At 15.3% G+C, this 13,565-nt stretch overlaps 4 protein-coding genes across 4 annotated transcripts, besides 20 other annotated features; 3 read left to right on the top strand and 1 right to left on the bottom strand. All coding sequences in view use genetic code 6, as the record gives it.

Moving 5' to 3' along the window:
* Positions 1 to 566: 566 nt before the first annotated feature.
* On the top strand, positions 567 to 1,577 carry IMG5_017800 (hypothetical protein; the record flags this gene model as incomplete). The annotated part of the gene is made up of 1 exon (XM_004039540.1): positions 567 to 1,577. One exon carries the CDS (start codon positions 567 to 569, stop codon positions 1,575 to 1,577), a length of 1,011 nt encoding a protein of 336 aa, XP_004039588.1.
* A 1,981-nt stretch (positions 1,578 to 3,558) lies between these two features.
* Positions 3,559 to 3,637: a microsatellite.
* A 739-nt stretch (positions 3,638 to 4,376) lies between these two features.
* Positions 4,377 to 4,448: a microsatellite.
* Positions 4,416 to 4,472: a microsatellite.
* A 144-nt stretch (positions 4,473 to 4,616) lies between these two features.
* Positions 4,617 to 4,654: a microsatellite.
* Positions 4,650 to 4,707: a microsatellite.
* A 451-nt stretch (positions 4,708 to 5,158) lies between these two features.
* Positions 5,159 to 5,183: a microsatellite.
* Positions 5,184 to 5,642: 459 nt separating this feature from the next.
* Positions 5,643 to 5,677: a microsatellite.
* A 333-nt stretch (positions 5,678 to 6,010) lies between these two features.
* Positions 6,011 to 6,056: a microsatellite.
* Positions 6,057 to 6,087: 31 nt separating this feature from the next.
* Positions 6,088 to 6,121: a microsatellite.
* Positions 6,122 to 6,169: 48 nt separating this feature from the next.
* IMG5_017790 (hypothetical protein) lies at positions 6,170 to 7,400 on the top strand (the record flags this gene model as incomplete). The annotated part of the gene is made up of 2 exons (XM_004039539.1): positions 6,170 to 6,733; positions 6,828 to 7,400. 2 exons carry the CDS (start codon positions 6,170 to 6,172, stop codon positions 7,398 to 7,400), a joined length of 1,137 nt encoding a protein of 378 aa, XP_004039587.1.
* Positions 7,401 to 7,632: 232 nt separating this feature from the next.
* Positions 7,633 to 7,695: a microsatellite.
* Positions 7,634 to 7,719: a microsatellite.
* Positions 7,720 to 8,831: 1,112 nt separating this feature from the next.
* Positions 8,832 to 8,904: a microsatellite.
* Positions 8,905 to 9,046: 142 nt separating this feature from the next.
* Positions 9,047 to 9,106: a microsatellite.
* A 272-nt stretch (positions 9,107 to 9,378) lies between these two features.
* On the top strand, positions 9,379 to 10,136 carry IMG5_017780 (RNA recognition motif 2 family protein, putative; the record flags this gene model as incomplete). The annotated part of the gene is made up of 5 exons (XM_004039538.1): positions 9,379 to 9,456; positions 9,513 to 9,647; positions 9,710 to 9,820; positions 9,863 to 9,946; positions 9,987 to 10,136. The coding sequence occupies 5 exons, from the start codon at positions 9,379 to 9,381 to the stop codon at positions 10,134 to 10,136; spliced, it is 558 nt and encodes a 185-aa protein (XP_004039586.1).
* Positions 9,668 to 9,699: a microsatellite.
* A 155-nt stretch (positions 10,137 to 10,291) lies between the features above and the next one.
* Positions 10,292 to 10,322: a microsatellite.
* Positions 10,323 to 10,556: 234 nt separating this feature from the next.
* Positions 10,557 to 12,060, bottom strand: IMG5_017770 (mitochondrial carrier protein, putative; the record flags this gene model as incomplete). Its single annotated transcript, XM_004039537.1, has 5 exons — positions 10,557 to 10,847; positions 10,900 to 11,160; positions 11,267 to 11,521; positions 11,879 to 11,958; positions 12,011 to 12,060. Coding segments are annotated over 5 exons (936 nt in total), but the record flags the coding sequence as incomplete, so codon positions are not given.
* Positions 11,187 to 11,250: a microsatellite.
* Positions 11,572 to 11,621: a microsatellite.
* Positions 11,730 to 11,760: a microsatellite.
* Positions 12,061 to 12,569: 509 nt separating the features above from the next.
* Positions 12,570 to 12,615: a microsatellite.
* A 111-nt stretch (positions 12,616 to 12,726) lies between these two features.
* Positions 12,727 to 12,784: a microsatellite.
* Positions 12,785 to 13,565: the final 781 nt, after the last annotated feature.

The raw sequence follows: 13,565 nt of genomic DNA, 5'->3' as shown, positions 1-13,565 counted from the left end.
GTAAATTTAATAATAAAATAACAAACTAGTTTTAGATATACCACCTTTATAATTAAAAAAAAATGGATAATATTAATTCTAAGTAGATGTGCTTTCCTAGTTTAACTAAGTAGCAACTGCAAATGCAATAATATAAACATTATAAGACACATCAATAGACATAAGAGTAAAAACAAATCCGAAATAAATTTATAGAAATAATTTAGTGAAAATAAATGTTTATTTTAATCTTTTGTAATGTGAAGATGATGGAAAAATATCTTATCATTAAGAAAATGTATATGAAGTATAAATTAAATAAAATGACAATTTAACTGAATAATTAAATATCGATTCTACATAATAAATTTAAGGAACATAATTTTAATTTCAAATTTAACCTTTTATTATGAAAATTAATACAACATATAATATATAAATTAGAGTTTCTTTAAAATCTGATCCAACTATTACTCAATAAATATTATATCCAATATAAGTACTTTCTAATCCTCCTTTGGTTTAAATTTTAGGAGGAAATAAATAATAATAATATTCATAAAGCTTTATTCTCGAAGGAAAAGTAGATGATCCTAATTTATCACCTAGTGAAAAAAATTCATTAAAAGAAACTAATTATGGAATAAATTTAAATTGGTAATGTATAAGTCTAAGTACAGGAGATAATTGTAGTGATTCATAAAATAATTTAATTGTTTCACCAATCACATAAAACTTGTAAATTAAAATATAAAAGAATATCTTACAGAATTTTTAATAATATAAATTTAAACTATAAGGAACAAAAAATGGAATAACCGTTTTTGATTAAACAATAATATCAATGGTTGATTATGATGTTCCCCCTGTTTATACTAATATTTCTATTAATAACTCTTAAAATAGAATAAATTTAAACTAAGAAATATTAACTTAATTTGATTATCAATGGATTACAAATGTTGATAACTTAATAATTACAGGAGTTATTTTATATTAGAATTAGTAAAAGAATATAATATCAATAAACCATAAATAATTTAGATTTTGTGTTTGGGAATTATTTTTCGACTTTTTAAGAGAAAATTAAAATTAATTTGAATTAAAATTTTCAATTAGAAAAATAAATTTTATAGTACCTACATTCATTTCTTATACTTTAAACGCTAATATACCTCCGTAAGAATGCACTTTTGATTAAACTACAGGTTTTAAAGTTTAAAATCTGTAGGATAAATAAATTCTTTAAATAAACGGATGTATTGATTTTGATTAACCTCTATCTTATTCTTTCTATTTTTATAAAAATTAAGATGATTATAATAAAGAAATAAAAAATGCCTAATATATTAATAGGCATTTGTTGTCTGATTTGTCACCAAAGAATAATATCGAAACTGTCTTACCTTATGGCGTTTCTTTAATTATGGGAGTAATATAAGATTCAAGAGGAGGAATAAGAAATATAACCTAATAAATTACAGTAAGTTAATATGATGTTTAAGATAGTTCTTCATATTATAAATTTATAAATAATTGGTTTGATTAAACAAAATAAACTTATTTAAATGAAAATAAAGTTATTAATTATAATATGATTATTTAAGATGTTATTAATCATATAGGCGTCCTTTAATTGTAAGAAAATACTTAATTTACACAATTATATATTAATATTTTAAATGAGATTGAGAATTTATAAACCTATTTTTATTAATAAACTAACTCTTTGAACTATTTTATATAGACACTAATAACATTAAATTCTATATTTAATAATTTTCTTAATTAAATCGTATCAAAATTAGGATTTGGTAAAATCCAGTAATTTATTAATAATGTTCAATAAATAATAACTGATTAATAAGCATTTATTAGGAAAGAACTAATTTCTGACACAATATAATATGCTAATGTTTTTTAATAAATACAAATTCTTATGTTGTAAGCATAAATAATTCAAAAGATTCAATAAGTTGACAGATATTCATTTAATCATGAATAAAACACATAAATAGATAAATAGTATATATAAATAATGTAAATAATATCGTAAACATTAAATATGATTTAAATTACAAATGAAAATCCTATAAAAGTTTTAAATATAATAACTTCTCAAAGAATAACATTTAAGATTTTAAAAGAAAATTATTTGATATTAATTTCAGATGCATAAAAAGATGATATAAATATAGACTAAAACTAAGAATGTCTAACATACTAGGTAAATTATTTAGAATATCCTTCTTCTGTAATTAAATATGATAAAAGATTCCCTTACCCTAATAATCATCCTTTTGTCATAAATGAAAAAACAATAACTTTTCTTTAAAATTAATAATAAACACCAATTAATATTCCTTTATACAACGTTTATAATTTAACTTAAACATTAGATAATATTGATAATTATGTCTGTATATAAAATATTTAAGATAAATGGATTAATTAAGATTGCTTAATTTTACATCATAGAAACGATTAAAATAAAATTAATTAATTTATATGTAAATGTAAAACCTAAGGAATATAAACTCTTGTTAATGACATAAATGGAATATTTAAAAAATCGATCCGTTCAAAAGATTGGTATTTGTATGCTTCTGTGTGGACTTTAGTTGCTACTACTATAATTTATATAATTTTATTTATGTATTTATAATAAATTGATAATATTTAAGACTAATAAATGGAATAAAGCATAATAAAAATAAATTAAATTAAATATATTATTTTTTAAGATTCTATTACAGATGAAATAAGATAAAAATAATTAACTAATATTTTTTAAAATGATGAATAAACTATAAAAATACAAAATTAATATCTAGAGAAAACTACAACATAAAAATAAAGTATTTAAAAAAAAATATTAATTATAATATTAAAATTAATTTTTACATTCAATTTTATAAAAAAAATGTAAAAATAATTTGATGAATAATAATTATTAACAAATAATATAAAATATTTTTTTTATTATAATATATTTTTTTTTAATCTAATTTTTTTGAAGATACTTAATCTGAATTTAAATTCAATAATTAGTTTTTATAGAGTAATTAAATTATAAATTCCACTATTTTAAATGAATTATAATATTAAAATGCTTCTATAAAAAATGAAAATCATGCATAACCAAATAATGTATTTTATACATAGAACTTATAATCAGAATAATTACAAAGATAAAAATAATAAACATTAGAACCTAATTTATTAACAAAAAGAAATAAGATACTTTTCAAAAAGTAAATATATCCATTTTAATAAAAAGAAGATAAATAAATATTATCATTAAATAATATAGAAGGTTTTATAAAAGTTAAGCTTAGTAAATTATCTCCTTAATAATAAGATTAAGTTGGTATATAATAAACTAACTAAGAAAATGGAATATAACCTCAAAACGACTAGTATAAGGTTTAAGATGTGGAAAATTATTCGGGTACACCCATAAATTATGTTTAGGCTAAAAGAAAAAAACGTTTAGCAAGTTTGAATCAATTAGTATGTCTATAAAGTTAATTACATAAAAATACAACAAGCAACTAAAATTAGGAATAGAGTTTAAAGGATAGTGATAAATAAGATTAAATAGGAGAAAAAGATAGTGATAAATAAGATTAAATAGGAGAAAAAGATAGTAATAAATCAAAATAATAATATAAAGTTAAATCAAATGTAAATAAAAGACAAAGTAGCTTTTTATTTTAAATAAATAGTAAAATTTATAATCAAAATGAAATAAATTAACTTTAACTCTTTTAAAATCAAAGTAAATTTATTTCAGTTATAAGTTTACATGAATTAATTTAATTATTTATTTGCTTTAATTAATTTTTAAGTAGAACTTTTAGAATAACTTCATAATATGTAAAATATATAATACTTATTACTACTAATTCTATTATTTATAATGATCTAATGTTTATTTAAAAGATAATTGTTAATCTATTCTTATTATTAACTATTAATTAATTCATTGTTTTGGCAGAAAGTGTTTATAAAAATAATAATAAAATATTTAAATCACTATTTTGTTTCTTATTCATTTTTATACTGGTAATTTGTTATTACTACATTTGTATTAATATTTTTAAAAAATTCGAAATTTAATATAATGATTGGTTAGCTTTTTATTTTATAGTAATATTTTTTGATATTTTAATTTATTAAATTGCTTCTGCATTTATTAAATATATGTTAATACAATAATTAATATATAGAAAATTTGATAAAAGATATTTTTGTATAAAAATATATTTATTTAATATTTTAAATGTAGAAAACTATATAATGAATATTTATAAAAAAAAATATTGTGTTTGACCTTTATTTTATTAATAGTTTTTTTTTTATATATAAAAATAATGAAATATTAATAAATTTTGATATAATAATTTTTTATTATTATAATAATAACATTTTTTTATATATATAAATAAATATTATATATATATATATATATATATATAAATAATATATATTTTAATTATTTAATATAATTCAGTAAATTAATATTTAAATTAAATAGAAAGATAATTTTATATATGATTTATTAAAAAATTATAATTAAAATTATTTAGTAAATATAATATATATTTATTATTAATTATCAAAAATTTTATTTATAAATGAAATAAATATATTTAAATAAAATAAAATATTTTTTTTTTTTTATATCTTATATTATTTTTATTTTTTCTTCTTTTATTATATTTACCTCCAAATATTATTTTTTATAAATTTCTTATTTAAATATTTTCATCAAAATTTTTACATGTATATAATGCATATCTTCATTTATTTATTTTCTTAAAATTATTTTTTATTTGTTTTTATAATCTGTTTTTATGTCTTTTCAAAATAAATCATGTTTCTCTTTTTATTTCAGTATACTTGTTATCATAATATTATAAATTTCAATATTCAATTAGATTATTTAAGATTTTCTGTTTTATAAAATACATTATGCTTTTTTTTTTTTTTTATTCTTAAATATTTAAATCTTCGATTTAATCATATTTATTATTATTTTATATTTAAAATGGAGGTTTAAGTTTATTTTTTTAAGTTCGATAAAAATATTGCATGTAAATATAATTTATTGTTTGATTAAAATACTAAGAAACATAAAAATAATATAAATATATATAAAAAACATATATTTTAAATATATATATATATATATATATATAAAAAATTCAAATAATATGAATAATAATATTACAGAAGGTTATATTTTACTTATTTATAAATATTTTTTAAATAAAAAAATTGTTTCTAATAAATAAAATAGATTTTTAAGAGTCTGTGATTTTAAATAAACTATTATATAAAGAGTAAATATTGGATAGAATTTCATTAAAATATTTATAAATATTATAAAGATATTATAATTTATCATATGAGGATTTGTAAAAAATTAATATTTTTATTTTTTTAATAAATAAACAAAAAAAGAGAAAAAGAAATTAATGATATATTTAAAGAAATAGAAAACTATGAATTTTAAATATCTAAATCTGAAATTTAAGTTTATTCTGGAATAAAAGATTTATAATAAAATGAAAATATGGCATAATAAATAGGTTTTTTTTTTTTTAAAAAAAAAAATATTATTAAATATAAATTAATAAAAGGAAATTAAATACTAGAAATAAAAGAAGGAATAAATAAAAGTAAGGAATAATTGAGAGTTGAATCTATATAAAAAACAATAGAGTAGAATGCAATTAAACTATAGAATCTATATTAAGTTATTAAGAATAAGAAGAATTATAAAAAAAAATTGATAATATAGAGAAAAATATTTAAAATATTGAATTATAACAAAATAAAAGACTTGAAAAAATTAATTAAAAAGAAAAGCATATTCAAAACATAGTATTTATTTAACTTTTTGCATTTATTTTTTTAAAAAAATAAAAAACTAATTAATTAGTTGTCTAGTTTATAAGAATTATTAGAAGGAGATATATAAATGAACGTAACATTATGAAAGAAAAAGGAAAAAAATAAAATAAAAAAATATATATATATATAAAAAAAATACATATAAAAAATAAATAATTATTCATGTATAATAAATTAATATTTTATTAAAAAAAATAAAAAATAAAAAAATTAAAAAATAGCATCCTAATTAAAAAAAAATACATATATAATATATTTATTTTAAAAAATGTCAAATAAAAATCTAGAAAAAACCAAAAAATAATCAAAAGAAATCAATGAAAATTCATCCGATTCAAATTTCGAAAGTGACTGTAATTTAGAAAAAAATGAAATTAACCAAAATTTAGACGAAGAAGAGCGTATTTCCTTAAGAAAACATTCATATGAATTATCAGCCGAAAAAAAGCTTTAATTATTAAAAAAGCGTAAAATATGTGGATTATTAGAAGGCTGTGATTCAGTAGATAATTACTAAAAATTAAATAAAATACATGAAGGTGTATATGGAGTTGTATACAGAGCTATAGATAAACTAACAGGTGAAATAATTGCAATAAAAAAGACTAAAATTGACCGTACTAGAGAAAAGGATGGTTTCCCAATAACTTCAATAAGAGAATTTAATATATTAATGGCATTAAGACATGAGAATATAATAGCAGTAAAAAGAGTTGTCGTAGGTAGTGATTGTGATATGATATATATGATAATGGAATATATGGAACATGAATTGAAGGATTTAATAGAAAACCAAAATTTTGATTTTACTGAATCAGAAATAAAAAATTTGGTTTATTAATTATTATTAGCAATTGAGTTTTTACACAAGAAAAAAATAATGCATAGAGACCTTAAAACTTCGAATATTTTATATAATAATCAAGGATAATTAAAAGTAATGTGATTTTGGTTTAGGGAGAAAATATTAAGGACTAAACAAGCCTTATACATTGAATGTAGTCACTATGTGGTATAGGGCACCTGAAATTTTATTAGGATAAGATAGATATTCAACCGCTTTAGATATGTGGTCTGTTGGGTGTATTTTCGGAGAACTTGTTATAAGGGATTAATTATTTAAAGGGACTTGTGAAATTAATTAAATAGAAAAAATATTCAATGCAGTAGGAGGTCCAAATATAAAAGATTGGAAAAATTGGGTAAACCTCAAATAGGCAAAGTTTTTTGAAAAAAAAGAGTATCCGTAAGATTCAAGTGGACTAAAGGATATTATTGGAAACAAAATATCTTAATAGGGATTTAAGTTGCTATGTGATATGCTTTGTTTAAATCCTGATAAAAGAATTACTGCTAGTAAGGCTTTGCAAGATAAGTGGTTTAAGGAAGAACCTTTACCGGCTAAAAACGAAGATATGCCCAAGTTTAAAGCTTTAAATGAAGTTTCGAGGGAAGAAAGGAAAAAAAGTAAAAATAATTATTAGTAAAATTAATAATGACTTTTTATATTTTACTTAATTTTATTGTATATTATGGATATATAAAAAAATGTATTATATTAATTTTAAAAAATAATAATTATTAAAATTTTTATATATTTTTTTAAATTTTTTTTTTTTTTTTTAAATTAAATTGCATTTTTTTATTTGGGAAAAAAATATTATAATATTTTATTAAAATTATAAAATTGATTTATAAAAATGAATATAATTTATATAAAAAAACTAGATGAATATATATAAATATATAAAATATTAAAATATATATAATATATATAATATATATATATATATATATATACATATACATATATTTATAATTTATATTTTTGAAAAAATTTTAAGAATATAATTCAAATAATATTTTTATGAAATTTATTAATGCTTTTAAATTTATTTATAAAAATATTTAAATTAAAATATAAAAATGAAAATTTAAATTAGTATAATAATAAAAGCAAAATATAAAAAATGTAATAAAATAATAAAATATATTGATATATAGATTATAAATAAAATAAACATTAAAAAAAAATAGAAAAAAAATAAATAATATATATATATAATTAATTATAACAAGAAAAAAAAAAGCAGGAAAGAGAAATAAAAAAAAATATAATAATTAGATATTTTACATTCAAGAAATGCTTCATTAAAAAAATAAGAATAAATTAATAAATAAAAATGAACATTGTAAAAATAAAAAATTATAAATAATATTTATATAACTACATATAAAGTTAATAATGTTCTTATAATGGATATAAATGAATAAGAAGAATCTGAAGATGAAAAAACTACAAATATGATAAATAAATTTAAAGAAGTTTAAAACTGCTTTAGTAAAAGTGAAAATAATTAAGAAAATAAAAATGTGACTTAATATCCTATTTAATAATAAGCTATGTAATACTAATAAAAACAAAACTAAGAGCATTCATTTTAAGAATACAAATAACAAATTTAAAAAAAACCATAAACATCTAATATATATAATTATTTTTAAAATATGTTATCTTAAAGTAAATAAAATATAAAATAATTAATTATATATAAAAAATAATAAAGAATAAATTAATAAAAGATAACAAGAAAAATCTTTAAAACTACCAAATTATTCATAACCTAATTTAATATAAGATTAATATAAGTAATTTTATTAATATAAATAAATAAAAAATCAAATATAAATATAAAATAGTTCTTTATTTTAAATCAAAAATATAAACGATGATTCAACTTTTGATTCAACTTCTTATGTTTAAGATTAAAAAAAAGTTAATTATTAACAAATTTTTTAATAAAAATCATTTCATTAGCCTTCTTAATAAAACAATTAGCAAAAAATGAATGAAAATCTTAAATTTGCACAAAAATTTAGACAAAATCGAGTTATGAGTTAAACTGAATAATATAATTAATTTTCAAACCAATAATAATTATAATTACAATAATAGCAATTATAATAATAATAATAATAAAAATAATAATAATAATAATAATATATATCTAATTTTTAAAATATAACTCTTAAAAATTAATAAAAGAAGTTTTTGAATTTAATTAATCCTCCAATTTTTTCCAACAACTCGTCCTATTAATCTTAATTTAACTGCTAAATTAATTCATAAGGAAGTAATAATAGTAATAATTAAAGTTTCCAAAATAATTAAAGTTTTTAAAATAATTTAAGTTTTTAAAATAATCAACGAATTGATTTTATGTCTTTTTAATAAAATTAAAGTTTTGATAGTTCTTAATAAATTAATAATTCAAATAGCTTGAATAACTCATATATTTAACAGTTAATTATTTAATAATAGGATTTAAACAGTAATAATAATTCTAATTATTCATATAAATAATAAGAAGTTGAGCAATTATAAAAAAGAAGCTTTCCTAGTTTTTATTAAGAACAGTAAATTTTGGAAGAGGAAGAAGATAAATAAGAAAGTGAATAAAACAATTAAAAAAAAAAATGAAACCTAAAGGAATTAGAAAGAGAAAAGTTATTCCTTAAGAAGATGAAGATAATTATAGAATTAATCCTGAATAAGTAATATCTTTTTTATATATATTATATATAAACTATTATTTTTTATCTATAAAAAGGTTAGATAAGATAAAAGAACTACTATTATGATTAAAAATATTCCGAATAAATATGATTAAACGTCTTTAATAGAAAAAATTAATAAAAGCTTTTTAAATAAATATGATTTTTTCTATTTACCAATAGATTTTAGTGTAAATATAAATTACTTATGTATATATATATATATATATATATATATATATAATTAAAATAGAATAAATGCAATATGGGTTATGCTTTTATTAATTTTATTGATTGCTCTTATATTAAATAATTTTATGAAGAATTTCATAACTAAAAATGGGTTCAATTTAATAGTGAAAAAGTAAAATAATTAAAATAAATATATATACAAAAAAATTAAAAGGTATGTTTATTATATTATGCAAGATTACAAGGATATTATGAGTTAGTTTAACATTTTTCTCATTCAAGTGTAATGAATTAAAAGGTATTTTTTATATATTAATCTTTTTTTTATATTGTTTTAGGATAAAAGACTTAAACCTATTATTATTCCATAATAATAAGTTGCTTATATTAAATAATTAATTGAAATTTAAAAATAAAAAGAGGAAAATAAATAATAACAGTAAAAAATTCCTGTATCTAATAATTAATTAAATACTACAAACAAATGAAAATTTTGTTAAAGAAAAATAAATAAATATAGATTTATATAATATATATAAAAACAGATAAATTTCTCCTTAAAATAATATTATAATAATATAAATGTTGGCAAAATAAAAAAAAAATATATATTTCATATATTTTTATATAAAATAAATAATTAATATAATATATATATATATATATATATATATTTTTTTTTTTTTGAATATTTAAAAAAAATAAAAAATTTTAATAAAAATAGTAAATAAATATAAATATAATAAAGTAGTTTTTTTATTATTTTATATAATATTAATTCTATTAATTATTAGTTAATAATAAATAAAATGTTATTTTAAGAGAAAGAAGTAGTTATATTATATATTAATAAGTCATTTTTAATACTAAAATCTACTTTTTATATTTATTTTTTTTAAAAAAAAAATTCATTAATTTTTTTAATCATCTAAACTTTATTTTTATTTTAAGTCTAAATAGTTTATTAAATAAATAATAAAAAAAGCCTAAAAACTATAAAAAGAAATATAATATAAATTTTCATTATAAATAATTATTTTTTCGAGTAATTAATAAATTTTCTCATAAAATAAAATAAATAATGCACTACTCAATACAGTTTAAGAAAGTTTAGGTAAAAGTCCAACAAAAAATCCAGAAATCCCATTTTATTCATAGATACTTGAGAGTATTTCAAGATAATTTTTATTTTTTATAATCTAATATATTTAAAAAACAATTATTATAAAACATATAATATAGATATAAAACATGTTATTTTGTCCTTATTAACTAATATGGATATGTAAAAACGGTTGCAATAAATTTACTTAATGCACCTCCAAAAAAGAAAATGAGCCCTTCATAATTATTATCAACGAAAATCTTAAAAACCCATTACTTATATGACTCATAAATTACATAATTAATAATAGGATTAAAAACAAGCAGAAGGGAACTAGTTAAACCTTTAAAGAATATAAGAAATCCACCTTACATAAACATATTACTAATAGTATTAAATAAACTTGTCTTTTTTTTAATATTATTATTTAGTTTATATATATAAATATATATATATATATATATATATATATATATATAATTTATAAATATAAATATTTTTTTTTTTTTATACATGATATTTTATCATATGAGTATGTATAACCCAAAATGGATTTGTAAAAAATGAAGCTATCATTCCTGCTATCATTGAACACATTGCGTATTAAAAAATACTTAGCTTATGTTAATTAATCATTAATTTTAAAAAATTATAACTTAATTAAAAAGTATGGTTTAATAAAAATTATATTTTTTTATTACATTAAAAAATATGTGAATTGTGAAACTATATTTCCTAATACTACTGCAGCTAACCCTTTGTAAAAGCCTATTATACATAATTAAATTTTTTAAAAATATTTTTAATTAATACAAAGGAATTTATATTATAATATTTAATTTATATTTAATATTTTTTTTATTTTAATCAACTATTTTAAATATAAATATTACTATTTATAATCATTAAATATTAAACATAATATTTTTATTAATAAAATTACATTGAAAAAAAAAAAAAAATATTAAATCAAAATAAATAAATTATATAAAAATAAATTAATATAATATATATTTTATATATATTAAATATTTCTTATTTTAAGTAAATATATGTTTTTATTTTTTATCATCAAATATTATTCTTATTAATTTTTTTTTTATATTATTATTAAATAAAATATACCTTTAAATTTATCTTTTTTAAAAATATTATAAATAATAATTTTTAAGTTTTAATAAAAATTTAACTCATCCTTCTTATCACTATATATTTTTTATTTTTTTAATTATTTATTTATATCTTTTAAATAATTACTTTAATTGCATATGAATTTTTATTGTGTCTATTGGAAAAAGTAAGCATGTAGAGATTAAAGCGGCTAAAGAACCAGCTATTCCATGTATAATTATTTAAAATTAATGCATTTTAGTTATATTAGTTTTCTTAAGAGAAGTTACTTAACAATTTAATTATAAGTTTATTATTAGTTTTTTTTTTTTTTTTTTTTTTTAATAAAATTTTATAAATATTTTGTTTTTTTTTGTTTTAAGTTTTTAATAAATCACTATATATATTATTTATTAAATGAAATATATTATTAATTAACAAGTTTTTAAAATAATTATATAATTATTTTTAAATTCATATGATTTTTAATTCTTAATATGTGAATTTTATTAATTTTCTAATTATTATTTAAAAGAGTCTAATAATGTAAAAAATATTTAAATAAAAATTAAATATTGTTTATATTAAAAGGAAGTATTATTTATAGTAAATTATATTAAAATATAAATTGAATTTACTTACTAAAATATTAAATAATAAAGAGTAATTATTATTATAATTAAATTCTTAAATAAAAATAAATGTAAAATAAAATATTAATAATATATAAATTAAATAATAAAATAATATATTTATAATTTTAATATTTTTTTGTTAAGAAAAAAAAAAAACACTAAAAGAATTCATATTTATTAATTTTAAATATATTTTATTTATTTTTAAAATCTATATAAATGAAATTAATTAATATAATTTTTTTTAACTATTTTTTATATATTTTTTTTAATGTTATTATTATAAAATTTATTTATTTTTAAACTATATAAAAAAAAAACAATTGAAATTATAAAATAATAAAATTTGATATTTATTTCATAAAATACTAAAAAAAAAAAAATAATATTTTTGTGTTTTTTTTTTTTTTTTTTAACTAAAATTAAACAAGAAAAAAATTTAAACTAATAAATTTTATATTTTAAAAATGAATAATAACGAAAATAATATAAATTATTAATTAATTAATTAGTTTTATAATGATTAGTCTAATTTGTTATATAAATAATAATAGCCACATGATTAATAATCATGGGATAATATAATAAATCAATTTAATTTAAACAATAATATATGTAGTGATTCGCATATATTTGCTTCATTTCCATCAATATTTTGTTCAAATATATAATAAACACCATTTATAAACAATAAGAAGACTAATAGTAATTAAAATATATAATTAAATAAAAAGATAAATAATAATTAGAATGAAATAAAAAAGTTAGGATTATAAGAAAAGAAGTAAATATAATAAATTAAAATAAATGATAATTCTTTAAATAATAATTCAGACTTTGAAAATATTTAATCGTCTTTTTCTAATGGATAAAAAGAAAGGAAAAAAATTTTAATTAAAAATTATATTGATAATATATGGAATAGTTCTTTTGAAGAAAATTTCAGTTAAAAATTAAAGATTTCTATTGAAATAAATGAATTATTATTATATTTAATTTCTAATAAAAATAATTAATATAAAAAAAAAAAATAAATAATAATAATATATATATATATATATATATAT

This window comes from Ichthyophthirius multifiliis (genome assembly GCF_000220395.1).
Source record: "Ichthyophthirius multifiliis unplaced genomic scaffold scaff_1120509249626, whole genome shotgun sequence".
Taxonomy (NCBI): domain Eukaryota; phylum Ciliophora; class Oligohymenophorea; order Hymenostomatida; genus Ichthyophthirius; species Ichthyophthirius multifiliis.
The sequence above is the reverse complement of the archived record's forward strand: the minus strand, read 5'-3'. Positions and strand labels throughout refer to the sequence as shown.